Source organism: Zalophus californianus, chromosome 10 (assembly GCF_009762305.2).
Source record: "Zalophus californianus isolate mZalCal1 chromosome 10, mZalCal1.pri.v2, whole genome shotgun sequence".
Taxonomy (NCBI): domain Eukaryota; kingdom Metazoa; phylum Chordata; class Mammalia; order Carnivora; family Otariidae; genus Zalophus; species Zalophus californianus.
In genome coordinates this window covers 27,926,649-27,941,687 of record NC_045604.1, presented here as the reverse complement: position 1 = coordinate 27,941,687, position 15,039 = coordinate 27,926,649, and the positions used below count along the sequence as shown (strand labels likewise).

At 48.3% G+C, this 15,039-nt stretch overlaps 1 protein-coding gene across 8 annotated transcripts in view; it reads left to right on the top strand.

The window, feature by feature from the left end:
* Positions 1 to 12,887, top strand: part of PPP1R12B (protein phosphatase 1 regulatory subunit 12B) — a 216,497-nt gene extending 203,610 nt beyond the window's left edge. For 4 of the 8 annotated variants that reach the window (XM_027609982.2, XM_027609978.2, XM_027609977.2 and 1 more), the window contains one exon: positions 5,579 to 12,887. In XM_027609982.2, coding sequence (XP_027465783.2) covers positions 5,579 to 5,665 — 87 coding nt within the window. In that variant the 3' untranslated portion in view covers positions 5,666 to 12,887. Of the gene's footprint in view, positions 1 to 138; positions 320 to 3,990; positions 4,034 to 5,578 lie in introns of all 8 variants that reach the window. The other 4 variants (XM_027609981.2, XM_027609979.2, XM_027609976.2 and 1 more) reach the window with 2 other exon arrangements.
* Positions 12,888 to 15,039: the final 2,152 nt, after the last annotated feature.

Here is a 15,039-nt window from a genome sequence, read left to right as displayed (position 1 = left end):
CTTTCCTTTCTTGCATGCCAACTAAAAACAAAAACAAAAAGTCATGTGATTTCTTTGTCCTACTTTTCTCTCTCCTGGTCTGTCTTGTCTCTCTCTCTCTCTTGTCTGTATGTCCCCTCCATGTTTCACTCTCTACAGAACCTCCACCAGCTAAAACAGATTCAAACCTTGAAGCAGATGAACGAGCAACTGCAGGCTGAGAACAGGGCCCTGACCCGAGTTGTGGCCAGACTCTCGGAGTCCGTCGAGTCCTCGGAAACCCAGGAACTCTAGTTCTTGCCCCTCTTCTCCACCTCACTTCCCTCCTCCACCACTCCAGGCATGTTCACTCTTCTTGTTGGACCCGGAAGCCCTGTGCTCATGCCCCTCCATCAGAGCCACCATATGTGGGTGCCTATAAATGTTGGTCATCTGCAAATGGAAAGAGCCAGGACTGAGACCACAGAGTGAGACGTAACAGTCTAGGTCAAGGGAGGCAGCGGGGGAATCCTTGCCTGGGCTGGTGGTCTGTTTGGTAAGATCACCACATCACCTTCTCCTGCCCTGGAGGCCGAATATGGATTTGCTCACTCGGCTACACATAGTTGTACATAGACGAACACATGCACCTGTGGATGTGCAGATTTCTTTGGTGGGGTCATTGCCAAACTGAGATTGAGCTTTCTCAGTCAGCAGCAACCCAAGTGCAACCTGGTTGCTGGAGCAGTTGGGGCTGGGGTAACCAAGGGCAGGGGTTCTCAACCCTGGCTGGGAGCTTTTAATGTATATAGTGCCTGGGCCCACCCCATCCCCCAACCCCCAAAATCAATAGTCTGGGCTGAGACCCAGGCATCAGTATTTTTTCAGACTTCCCCTGTTGATTCTTTTGTGAAACCAGGGTTGAAAATGGCCCTTAGCACACCATACGAACTAAGTCTTCCACACCTGACAGCATGCTAGATGGGGACGACTAGCCCTGAATGCTAGAGCTCCACCACCAGCAACAACACTGTCCATCCCACCATTTGAGTAGAATTTGGCTATTCTTTGCCTCCCTTCTGCAATTATCTTTGCATCCTTCCCCCTCCTTGGGAGGCATCACCCTCATCCCTGTCACAAATCTCTGGGCCCTAGGGATGTGCCCCCTCACCCCCACCCCTAGCCAGTCTGTGGGCTGTGAGGCAGAACACAGCCTGGATAAATGAGACCCTCACACAGCCAGACCTTCCCTAATGGGGCTGGCTTTGCAAAGGAGATGACAGTCATTGGAGCAGAGAGCAGGGATTTATTCTCAACTGAGAACCGAAAAATATTGTTGGTAAACTGGAGCCTTTCCCTGGACGTAGGTCTGAAAGACAAGCTCACAGATAGCTGGTTTTCCCATCCCACAATAGTGTGATGGGGTCACCACTGCTGAGCAGTTTCACTCCCTGAAATGAGTTTTTAATTTTCAGCAACAATCTAATTAGTCCTGACCAATGCCTGTTCTTTTCTCTGCCTATTTGCTTGTGCCTTCGGGGTCAGTAGCTGGCAACTAACACCCACTAGATCTGAAGTGCCCAGATCACCATAAAGGCTGAGCTGATACCCTGCTGTAGATGCTATCACACACAGAAGGGAAATTAAAAGGGAAGCGGTACCACAGCCTGGCACCAAGCAGCTTCGTCACCCTACTGCTCGAGTGCCGTGTTAGGTCCAAACTCCACGCTTTACAGTGAGCCTCAGGGTTACTGGAAAACTTGACAGGGGTGAACTAGGGACCCACAGAAGATGTCCCAGTTATTTTTAGTTTCCCCCTCTGTGCGAGATAGTATAGGATATAGAGCAAAACTAGATCTCGTGCTTTCGGTAATTAATAACTAAGGTAAAGGTTGACATTTAGTAAGGCCTGTGCACAGTACCTATATGCTTTTTCTCACTTATTCCCCAGAACAATCATTTTAACATATGGGAAAAAATGAGTTACAGATTAAGTAACCTGTCCAAGGTCATTCAGAGAGTAAGTGGTAGAACCAAAATTCAAACCAAATATGTCAGGTTCCAGAGCCCAAGCACTCAACCACTGTGATATTAGCTGCCTGCATATTTGGCACAGAGTTTTAGCCATTTGTTAAGCATATGGCCTAAACGGTGCAAGAAGAATCTATTGAAAGACAACAGTGTGTCCCCACCATTGCAGCTGAGGGATGAAGGACAGCATTCTGCTTTCTCTGCACTCTTGACTTCCCAAACAGCCATTTACCTACCAAAAGATTTTGCCCCTGTAAAGAAACCATTGCATAGCATATGACCTTCTGTAATAGATCAGCAACCTGTGGCCCGTCAGTTTGGCCCATGAGCCATACAAATAGTTGGGGGAAAAAAATCAAAAGAAGAGTATTTTGTGACACATGAAAATATATGGAATCAAATCTTGATGTCCAAAAATAAAGTTTTATTGGAACTGAGCCATGCTCATTTGTTTACATACTATCATTATGTTCGTAAGTACTTTTGTGCCACAAGAGCAGAGTCGACTAGTTGAAACAGAGACCATATGGCTTGTTATTTCTTATCTGGCCCTTTACAGAAAATGCAGACCCCTATCAGAAGGAAAGATGTGATAACTAAGCCAAACTGACAGTGTGGCCAAGAGAGTTTGCCCTGCCTTTTTGTTTTTGTTTTGTTTTTAAATAATCCCCTAGAGAAATCATCTTATCTCAGTGTGTTGTGCAACCCACTTCCAACAGAATATATAAGCAGTGGGACCCTCTCCCCGCTTCCCAAGTAGTCAGAAGCAAAGCAGCCTAGGCAAGACTCATCCTGAGCCCCCATCACCCTGCGGCTGGCCTTGTCCTTCCCGGGTCTCCACAGCTTCAAGACCCTCAGATCCTCTTCCTCTTCAACACATTCCTCATCAAAGGCTGGACGAAATCATGTTTGGGAAAACATGCACTTAAATTTTATTTGTCCAAGATACCTTAACATCACACTGTGGTGAACTGGAAATTTAGAAGTTAAGAAGCTGACCTCCAGGGGGTTGAAATGATAAAGCTTTGTTAAGCCACATACTTCTGTAGTCCTTCCACATGTGTTCTTATTTAATCATTCTTTAACTTCAAGTGAATATCAGATAACACTGTTCATTTCCTCCTCTCTCTTTGGAGAGTCAAGTTTATGAGACTGTTTTCCCCCTTGATTTCTACATTCCACTTCTTGTACTTTTTGACACTCCCTTAAGATGTCATTTGTAGTATATTGCGGCTGGGAAATTGCCTTGTCCAATTTTTTTTTTCTTCAAAGAATTGGGTTCTTAATGTGGAAATAAATCACCAAGGCTCAATGAGTTGTTTGTACATTTAAAAATCAGTTCTGATTTCATGAGCTGCTGGCCCGGAAATGAAATCCAATGACATAGATAGCTTCTTCCCTGCCTATGGAATCCTATTAAAGAACTACAACGTTCAGAGTCTCACTGATACCCAGGCTGGCTGTGGGGCCCAGCATGGGGCATTGGAGAGCAGATGGGAAGGTGAAGCACTGCGGGGCCATCCTGGCTGACTTTTTCTAAAAATCTTCTTGGACTGAGTTTCTGAGCGCTCACTTCCGGTAGTCAAGGCCACGGGGATAGAGGCACGAAAGAGAGCAGCCAGAACAGCTTTGGTTAGGTTGGAGGTAGGAAGGCAGGATTAAAGGACCAAAACTTTATTGTGATGCTATCTGGATTAAAATCTTTCTAGTAAAATTTGAAGATTACCTACTTGCCATCCCACATCCATGGGAGAACTTACAGTGGTCGTGAGAATCCTGAGTATGGCAGAGCATGTTATGTACGTCCGCACACTTCCACATCCGGTACCGCCTGGGGCCCTCACGGAGTCCCGACTGGATGATCGACCAGGGCGGAGATGATGATTCTTCTTTAGATACAAAAATGGAAGCCCAGACAAATTGAGTGGTTTGCTTAAAGTAATAGAGATTGTTCACGACAATGGCAGTGCTGAGATTCTCGACTTCTGTTTTGTTTTCCAGCCCCACACAACCTCTGTAATGAAAGAATAATCTTCAGAGTCAGGTATACATGGGCTCAATATCAGCTTTGCCATTTAATAGCTGGGTACTTTGGACTGGTTATGAAATTCTTCCTTTCCCCATTTGTAAACAGAAGGGTAACAACTGATTCACAGACTCATGAGGTGCTAACGAGACCATGGGAGTGAGAACCTCAAATACAGTGCCTTCCACAGTGTGGGTGTTCAAGACTTTTCTTTTTGTTCCCTTAATACAAATCCCTTATGTCTCTGTGATGCCTATATGTGTGCATACACATATATATTTGCATAATCTACATTGTCCATAAGAGATTAAGGAGACAAAAATTCTGTTTCTTAAGGTACAGTTAGATCCCCCAAAGGGTTCATAGCAGAGCTGGAACTAGAATTAAACAGGCCTCGTGACCTCTGAGCCCAGGCCATCCTTTAATGGCGACCTCAGGCTGCTGGAGTCCTGTAGGTTTGATGACTAAAAAAAATCAAAGAACGGTTTGCATTGAAGAGATGTAGATTCCTGTAGCCTTCGTGGTGAAGATGTACTTTCCCTCTAACCTAAGTCTCCCTAAACTGCCAGCAGGGCCCACACATAAACTATCCCCTCAGCAACGTCCCATTATGGTTTTTTAGATGCACAGCACACCTGTGAGTGTGCCTGTTCACATATAAAGACTCGGCTATCCAGACTAGGGCTTGGGCTGCCGTTTTTCCCTTGTTTGCCTGTTGAACGGCACCATGTGCCGTGTTCCAAGATGGCAGAACTGGTAGAATTGACATCTCTATTCCCCCGTTCCCCAAAGCACCTTTTTCCTGGGTTTGTAACACTGTCCCCTAAAAGTGCTGCTAAGGCCCCCTAGTGTCCCATGATAGCTACCCACAGGGAGCTCTGGGTGAGAATTAAATACATACCTAGTGCTCACTGGGCGTCACAGCCATGCAGTGACCGAATCCGTAAACTCCTTGGGTTTTAGTGGTTGAAAGTGGATACGTGTAGTATGACCAGCAGGAATTTGGGTGGATTTTATCACAGAACGCACTAGGAGGGTCTTAAATCATCTTGTGGGTGTGACAGCCGAGTTGTGCCACTCTCCCCTGCATTCCTGTTTTTGATGGGCTGTGAAGCAGTGTCTGTCCTTAACCCTTTTAGTTGACCCAGTACTGCTTTCTCAGTTTCTCCTCTGTGACCTCACCAGCTCACTTTGGCACTCTCCTTAATGTCTCCAGACTAGAAGTGAGTTCAAGGGCTGGAACAATTATAAAACAGTTACTGATTCAGGAGGATGAAAGGATACAGGGTGTGGAACGTGAAATAAGATGTTACTGCTAAATATGCTAGTTCAAAAGATGGAGGTGCTGTGGTCTCCCATTAAATATGAACATTACCAACTCAAGAAGTAGGAAGATTCAGGGGACTTTCATCCCTGGGAGAAAGGGTAGTGACAGTCCACTGCATAAGCTGCCTCAGAACGCCCTGTTCACGGGGCTGGCCTGGCCTGGCCTGGCCTGGTCAGGGAGGGTAAGGAGGTGATGTTGCCAAGCTCTAACACACCTTTCCCTCTGTCACCCTACAGGTGTTAACAGAACTGAAATCCGACAACCAGAGGCTGAAAGATGAAAATGGTGCCCTCATCAGAGTCATCAGCAAACTATCCAAATAGACTAGGCTCCCGATTTAGGAGGGAAAGGGCAGGATTTGCTGCCCCACCCCTCTTCTACAGCCATTGCCTTCCAACCAAAAGAAGTGAATATTTTGGTGGAAGGACAACGTCTTTCTGACCCTCCTCCAGTCACCTCCTCTGCACTGTACATTTCCTCTGCACTCTCAGTGCCCTGTTCCTCCCATGCCCCCCCACCCCCTGAGTTTTATGACAGTTTTAATTGAAGCATGATTGTGATCATTCAAGCCATCTGGAGACGGCCTTGGGGAGTACACCAGGCTCAGCTGTGGACCCCAGCTTCCTGCTGCTCAGCTACTTGTCCACATTGGATTTGGTCCAAACATGTAAGGCCTCTACCCAAACCAGTACCCCACAGCCTTTTACACTGACCCAGTGTCCTCTGATATAGGTGAGTCTTACGGTGGCCATTCCAGGATCCTGTCTGGGATGCCAAGAGAAACAGGATGTTGGCATAATCATCGGACGGCCTCTGGAGCTCTGTTTCCATTAGATTCCAAGGTGACAGTGACTCTGCATTGAAGGTCTCTGCTAGTCTGCACCTCTCAGGAACTGACTTTTCTCTGACTCCTTGCTGGTGTTACTGTTACTTTTTCTATCAACAACCCAGTAACATCCCTGATTAGTCTTAATTCCTGTTCTTCCTTCATGCCTGGCCCCCTTCCCCAGGGCTCAGATGACCCTGGCTTCCTTTATTCCTTTCCTTTCTGTCTCCCCTCCCCCACCTTACACATGGTGTAAAAGCTAGAACAGAGCACCTGACCTCACTTGTCTTTGGCCATTGTGGAAAATCATTTCTCCTGGGGTGCTCTGGAGACCAGAAGAATTGCCTTGGCGGCACCACGGGCCATCTTGCCGAAAAGCCAGACCCTGGCATAAGTGCCAGCCCGCTGCTCTCATCTCCCACTTGTTTTCCCTACACAGTGATTTCCTTTATTAGGGAATCTGGGCTCTGGACACCCCGCTCTGCCTCACCTCCTTTCGACCTTGTTTTCCTCTCTTCACTCGGGCACCTGCTCCTAATGAGAAAGGAAGTCCTTGTAAGGAGGCATGAGAGCTGGGGAGGGTGGTTGGGTGGGAGGCGGACCAGGGAGTGGAAGCAGGTCGGAAAGACATATATGGTGTAAGTAGAGTATCTGGGGACACTTGCAACCTTGTGACAAAGAAGACAGAAGATAGATCGTGCTGTGGTAATGGTGGTGAATGTGATTGATTGTTTCCGGTGGCGAGATTTAGGGGAGAGGCATCTGTTTTCTTAGAAGCCAACAGGAGAAATGACTTCTTACTAGAGGTCTGAAGTGGTGAGATCCTCCCAACCCATTGATGAGAGTCACGGAATCCCAAGAGTGGCAAAGCCCAGAGGTCATTTGGTTGAGCTTTCTGTTGTCATGTGACAGGGACCCCCACCTGCACCCCACTGCCCCAGCTCTGACCCATAGTCAGGTAGCCGTGCATTTATTCCTCGAAAGGTGGGCAACTCTGATAACCAGAAAGCTTTTACTAAGATGAGTCAGAGTCTGTCCCTGGGTGCTCCACACGGTCCATAGTGCCCTTTGATGTGACAGCCCCTTGTGTAGTTGGTCACCTCCCCTTAACCTTACTTCGAACTGGCGTTTTCCCGGTCCTTTAAGGCATTCCTCACATAGCATACTTCTCCTGCCTGTCACATCTCATCTGTCCTCGTCTGGACAAAAACAGCCTTTGAAAATATCATGCCCAAACCTGGACAGATACTCCGTTAGCACAAAATTAAATGGTTGGTCCTTGATGATGACCCCATAGTAATATCTAACGTATTTGGTCTTTATAGGCATTTTCTCCCTTGGTTGGTTTATTTTGAGTGTGCAGGTCATTTAAGTCCTCCTCATTTGCCCGTGGTATTCAGTGCTTAGAGTGGTCCATTCTCTTAACATATACCACCTCTGTCCATTTTTTAATCTCTTTTCCGAAAATGACAATGTAGTTCTCCATGGCCCTCTGAAACATTACATGCTCGTTAAACCAGAGTTTATCATTCAAGAGCCTAATTCCAGAATAGGAAATATGTCTCCTCTAGCAAGACCCCATTTTTAGAATACCCAAAATTCTCTCTTCCGTTTCCAACCATTTTCCAAGAGAAGCTACTACTGATTAGGATTTGGTGTGAGCATGGGAGCGCTGTCAGCTCAGTTCTCAGGGAATGCTAAATTAGAGTAAAATGTTTCCTCACTTCCACTATAAACGTCGTCTTCATTCTAGGGAGAGGGAAAATCAAAACAAGGTGTTGACTAGTTGATTCTCCTGGCACATCCTGGATATTGGGCAAGGCATGGGGGTGGTTGCTGCCTCTTTCTCAGGAAAAGAAAACTGAATTATTAGGAAAACATTTGACCCTCTCCCATTAGATAGACCGGGTAAAGGGGTTACAGAGAGTTCCCTCATCTGTTTGTGCCTTTCAAAAGCGTGGGACAGAATCTAAAAACTCTTAGGTTGGTGTTATGGCCTGCTGCTTCACACAGCCCTTTCACATTAAAGATGCCTTTTCTTGCCAGAAAGTTTTCCTTGTGATGAAAAATTTACAAGCTTTTCAATCTCAGGAATATTGGATTCTATGACCAAGAAATCATGAAAGTGTAAACCATCCTAGGCAATTTCAGGCACTCTCTCTTATACAATTAATTTTATTAGACAGATAGACTCTGAATTCTGGTCCTTTCCCAGAGAATAAAATACCCTTTCTTCACAGTTGCTTTGACCGGAAGCCCCAGGAGTGATGGTTAGAGACCTAATGACCAGCCGTGTGCTCCGGGTGCCAACAGCAGCAGGCCTCCCTCCTCTTGTGCTGTTGGTCTGTTCAGTGGCCACATACCTTCTGTCCTCAACCTACTGGTTTGGATACCTGAGAGCACCCCAGATAGCTCAAGCTGCATGAGTACTGCCGGTCTGGCCAACAATTTGGGGCTCAGCTGTGCTGTGTCACTTTTAGGGTCTTTACATGAAATATCAGAATGGGGATGAGAAGGTTCTTGGTACAACTTTATATCCTCTGTTCTCATTAATTTGATATTTTTCAAAGCAAGCCACACCTTTGAGAGTAATGATTCAGCCATTCCAGAGATTCTCTGGCTGAGGTTTCACTGCTTCGCCTATTTGTCTTTCAAGGGCTGCTTACTCTTTTCCAGATAGCTCTTGGGCATGATGACCCCTAGTCCCAGTCTCTAGTGCAACAGAGTTATGCAAATCTTGGGGTGTTGCCTCTAAAGAATCTAAAGAATAGACATGCCCTGGGTTTGTTCAGTGCACTAAATTCCCTATTGGGCAGTCTCACTTGATATGTCCTGGAACCTCCCTGCTTTTTCTGTCCAACTGCAGGATGTGTTAGCTTCTCTTCTGCGCCTTCCTGTCTCCCACCCCATGTTTGGGGCCAGGATGTATTTATTGCTCTGTGAGGCCACGTGCTTCTTCTGCCCAAAACAAAACGTCCTTATTCGACAGTTCTGCCCAGAAACGAGAAGGCTGAAACTCCGTGTATTAGCCTGTGAATCCCACAAAAACGTGTGTGAACTACTGTTTTGCTATCAGGGGCTTTTAAGTGAGCCAGGGGTGAGAGGAGAAGAAACGCTCAAAGCCACGCATTTGGTTTGGTCTCTGGATTTCTGGCCCCAGTGCAGCCTCCCCTAGCCAGATAGACTGCCTCCCCTCGGACAAAGGCCGGTGTTTCCGTCCTGATCACGTTGGCGGTCCTGTGGCAGGAGAAGCATGGAGATGAGAGATGGGCTATTGAAAAGATTGCCAGTTATTCAGCTTCCAGGCTGCTCTGCCCCACAAAAGGAAAAGCCTAAAGGATTCAGCAACTGAGCCACTAGGCAGGGGGAATTCCTGATACCAACCCGCTGGGGGAGCCACTGGTTCCCCTGGAGCTTAACACTGAGGTGACCCTACCTGGGCGCTGGCTGGGGGCCTTCCCTCCTGGCCATTCCCAGGGGCCACTGTTCGTGCTAGCACCACACCCAACTCTAGACACACAGCAGCCCCAAATCTAGGCCCAATTATAACTGCAGATCTTGGTCCCCACACTGATTTTTAAGGCAGGTTTCAACCTATCAAAGGATGTGAGTCCTCTCACCCAATAAGCAAGGCAGCTTTGAGGGCAGAAAAAGGCAAGAGGAAGGGATAAGCCCCTAGGAGTCAGAATAGCTGGGTTCTAAGGCCAGCTCTTATTAGCCACGTGACCTTGGGAAAGTCACCTTCCCTGTCTGCAGAATGCAGTTGGACTGGATCGTCCTTAAGATCCCTTCCAGGCTTACAATTTCTATTCCTAGGAAGATCAGGACATTTCTTAAACTTGAAATTTTTACTCTTGTTTTCTTCTGACTGTTTTAACATTAGCACGTCAAGGTTGACTTCTCATCCTTGTTAGAAAGTGAATTTAATATTGAGGGTAATTGAATGGTGTTGCAATTGCTTTCCCTCCTAATGGCTTGGTAAGAATATTAAAACCTGCAGAGGTGGAAATTGGAGCTCATGGGGAAATGGATAGAAAGCAATTTGTTGCAGGCAGCCTTTGGACAAGTTGTTTTAATAGGAAATAGAGCTGCTGCTTCATAGATTGCCTCAGCCCTCTCGAATGTGGTCTATGTGGCCCTTAATATCCAAAGGGCAGACATTGCCTTTCTGCTTAGCACCAGCTTACACATAGTCTTAAAGTCTGCCCTACAGCAGCAAGAGAATTTTCCTCAATGAAAACCTCCACTTTTTAGTTCTGTGGAGCCCCTCTGGATTCTGGACTATCGGAAGTAGGAGGTTCTAGTGCTGTTGAGGATGATCCTTCCTTTAAGCAGGTCTGCAGAGGAGACTACCAGTGCAGGAAGAAGTCATAGACCCTAAGTCCACACAGCCGTATTGCATAGAACAGCACTTAGCTCTGAAAAGCCTCCTGCAGGACTGGGTGTGAGTGGAGTGAAAGGACAGAGACCCTGCAAGTGAAGGTGGCCCGTGAGCTTGGGTGGGAAAGTGGGAAGGAGGCAGAACGAAGAGCGGGGCGGAGGCTGCCAGCACCGGAGGAGGGGGTCACTGAGAGGCAGAGCTGCGTGCAGGGAAATGAGTGCTGGTCGCCGGTACCCTGGTCCCTTGGCCTCCAGCAGAGCGGAGATTTTAATCAGCTTCCCTAATGGGTATCGACATTGCTTGGGAGCAGTAGACCCTATCAAGGACAGCTATTGATCACTTGTGTTCTGATTAGATTAGATTGGAAAACAGATCAACTTGATTGCGGCGCAGGCGCTGTTACTGTCACAGCTACCAGGGAGGAGGTAGTCTTTGGGGGCTGATAAAAACCAAATCAAGAATCTCGACTAGCCTGCTAGCAGCTGCAGGGTAAAAGAGATGCATTCACTTCTCCTTTGGGATTTGTGGTTGAGGGTCCAATTGAACCTAGCTGTGGCTTGCAGCCCAGTGTCCCCTCCTTGGGAAGAACCGTGGGAAGTGGGTATGTTCAAAGACAGACACCACTGGTAAGTGATGGATTGATGAATGATCTGATCTTACCTAAAGAGGTGTAATGATTGGGAGATTGCTCTTGCTTCTAACCTGCATGCATACACGTGCACATTTGCTAGGCTGGCGTATTCTTGAACCAATTTTATCCAAGTGTATTATTCTGTTAATTCATATCTTTTGCTTTTCCCCTGCCCTTCCAGTCCCCCAAAGGCCTTCTCTCTGAGCCATTCTCCAGTCCCATCTGCTTATCAGTTCGGACTGTGAATCTGCCAGAGTGATCCTTTCTGTTATTTCTCCTCCAAATTTCCCCCTCATGCTTCCAATAAACTTCTTGGGTGTCCCCTTAAACATGAGGATGCTTTTATGTCCTTCCAAACAAACAAACATACCGTTCACCCTTCCTCTCCCATCTCCCTCCATTCTTTGTTCTCTGCTTTTCTCACTTGGAGCTAATGATACATAGGAGGTTTTCTGCACATCAGCCATGATTCCCGTTCCAGCTCCATCCACCAACAATGACTGCCACCACCACTCTTCTAGTTTCAAAGGCCCCTGGCCGTGCTAGTAGCCTCTCAGAGATGAGGTTTGAATGGTGGGCATGTCTGACTTGTCCGTAGCCTGGCCAGGGAGACCATGGGTAGCCATGTCTAGCTTACTCAGTCTTTGTCCTGAGAGGTTTGACTATTTCCAGCTAGAGACAGAGTGTCTTCCCAGAAGAAACTTCAGCCCATTGCTGCCTTGCAGGAGGCGATTCAGGAAAGGCACACTGACTGCAGGGAGCCTCTTAGAGCCTCTGACGTTCCCACAAAACCAGAATACCAGAATTGAGGATGAGTGCAGATCCTGCGCTCGCTAGACTCTCACCTTAACATATCTGACCTTGTCTTTCCTCCTTCCCACCCCACTGAAGCCTGGGACAGATTCCAGCTGTCCTCTGGTGAAGAAGGCCAGGTAACGAGAGGTTGGAGGAAGGAGGAGGTAGAGGCTCAAGCAGAGGACACCAGGGGGCGGGCTGCAGGGGTGGGAGAGGGTTCTGGGAGGATGCAGCAATCCAAAATAACTCCACTTCTGGCTAGAGTCCCTTGAGCCTTTGAAAGATTGGGCCTGCCACCTAGCTGGCACCCAGGTAGGCCCACCGTCTCTCTGAGGAGGGAAGGAACATGTTTCACCCTTGCGCCCCCCGCTCTTGGAGAATATACGGCCTGTTCTCACTGGACTCATTCAGACCCCGGCTTTGGCTTCGTGGTTTCCCTCCCTCCATTCTTCCCCTGCCTTGACCATGATCAGTTAGGGGTGAGAAGAGCTTAGAAGAACCACACTGTGGTCTTCATGCCTCTCCCATTTTAGGGGCTGAATTTTGTCTTTTCTCCACTCAGTTCACTCTTCACTCCCGACTTTACTTCCACCACAGTTAGAGCACCAGATGTAACTTTTTCAGCTGACTTGTGTGGGTTTACTTCAGTCCGTTGTAAATACACCTGGGGCGGGATAGGGACATTTAGGGAGGGGGGGCCAGATTCGCTTTGTGAATTGAATGTATTTTTATGCAATTTTGAGTGGCCTTTCAACCCTGAGATGAATGATTGTGTTTTACTGGTTGTTACTATATAGTATTATTAAGTATTCTGTGTTTGAAAGTTTGGGAATAATAATATTCACATCTATATGATGCCTGTAAACACAACCATATTTATAAATGAGTAAATAAAACCGTGTTTTAACTTTGTGACTGTGTCTCTGCAGTTTAGGAAATGGGGTTTATAGGATCTCCCATCTAGAGGAGCCCATCCCAGCGTTATGGGGAGGGGGGCTCACCCTCCTGCCTCTGTCCCAGGAACAACCACGAGTGAATCACTATCACTGAGAGCAGGATCTCAGGAGTCAGACCAAGGACAAGCCTAGATTGGAGGTTCAGAAGAACCGTAGGAAGAAATCAAGATTCCCGGTGTTGAGTGCCTAGGAATATGGTGATTTCTTTGAAGAGAGCAAGGCTCGTGACAGAGGTGTGGAGCCGGTCTGGATGGAGGGATACGCATGTGCTCATGCACACGGGCAGGAGAGGGCCGGAGAGGCGGCAGCCAGGGCTCCTGCAGGTGGCCCAGCATCCCCCCTTAGCCCTCTGCTGTGTACGTGATGGTCTTCACGAGGCCACCGTGTAGGTCACAAGAGCCGAAACCGCTCAGTAGCTTCCGACTACAAAGGCAGCTAACGCGGCGATTATCGGAGGCTCAATCCGAACTCCCAGCAAAGGAGCCGTGCACGGGGGAGGCTGCTCAGGCCTGCTGGCAGGGATGGCAGGTGGGTGGCCGGGTCTGACCTTGCTCAGCCAAGGTTCGGGTCTGGTTTCTCTATCCAGCAAGCCCGCCTCTGGCTTCGCTCAGCCCTGGGTTCTCTGCCAAGCGGAAATCCCTGGTCACTGACTTGGCGTAAGCACAGGGAGGAAAGATGCTTTTCCCTTGCGGTCACCCAGCTGCTTGTAGCCCAAGCAGCAACAGAACAAACACACATGATGTCATGGTTGAAGAGTTCAGACCTGTCCCAGGGCCCGAAACAGAGGCAAAGGAGCATGTGTGATGTGAGGGTCTTCTAAACCACAAATGTCCTTTCCCTTTCTGGATCCCCCGCTTGACCTGGTGAGGTGTTTGTTCAGGGTCCGAGTATCCCCTGGCGGCCCTGTGGTCCAGCCCTCTGCAAAGGGCAAGAGCCCCCGGCAGAGAGCTCACGTGCTCAGCCAGGAGACCCAGCTCGGACAAATCCCCAGCCTCTGGGCTGAGCAGCCTCCCGCCCCTCCCCTCACCAGGCCACCCAGCCTGCCCTGCTCAGGAACTAAGGCAGCAAGCCCAGATCTGCCATGCCTTCCAGGAGACAGGTCCACAGGCGGGAGAGGGAACCGAGGAAGGAGCCTCACCCTTTCCAGTTCTTGGGGGTGTGAAGCTGGGTAAAACCTCTGAGCATAAGAGACTCCATTTTGGGACTGACACTTCATCCTGTTTTTAAAAACAGGAACTGAGCTACTGAACTGGGCAGAGGCATAGGACTGCACACAGGCCTGCTGCCTCCACATTCCCCATAACAACTGGACACTCTGCAGAAGGTTTTCCTAGTAACCAACTGTACTCGGAAAACCAACTGTAAAATGTAATTGTATCTTTCAATCATAATTTTTGGAAAACAACTTGTGTACATTTCCTAATACTTCCACAGTCTGCTGATAAAAAGCTCCAGCTTTTACTCCTGAAGGGACACAATTGGGTTGCTACCCAAAGCTGGGTACCCTGAATTGCAATTCTAAGACCCCCACATAAATGCTTTTATTTCAGTTCTCCCTCTTTTCTCTCTCAACGGGGGCAGTTGCTGCCCTACTTTCTCTTTCCTTAAAATTCTGAAGCTTCCTCCTTGGCCCCTAACATCTTTGCCTCAGAAATCAAAGACATTTAAAGCTCTTTACAATGGGGCGATTGAGGACTTTATAGAAACTCTCACTTTTCAAACTTCCATTCCCCAGGCCCAGCTTCCGTGTCTTGGCACTCGGAAGGTGGCTGTACCCCCAAGCCCAGGCCCACGGGGAAAGGAATCGAGGGTCCCCCAGCCTCCCAGACCACGTCCCCCAACACCACTGCCCTGACCCCAGAAAGCTGTCATGAGGATATATGTGCCCCACCACCCATCACAGACTGCGTCCCCAAGAAGAGAACGGGCCTCAGGCCCCTTGTCCTGCTTCCCTGAAGGAAGACACTGGCCTCGAGGCCAGGTTCTCAGAACCCTCTCCCCGCCCCCCCCCCCCCCCCCCCCGCCCCGGCCGCCATGCAGAGCCTCAGGAGGTAGTTCCTGCCTGCCCCCTCCCTGCAGCCCGGCAAACACTAGAGACACCCCCCACC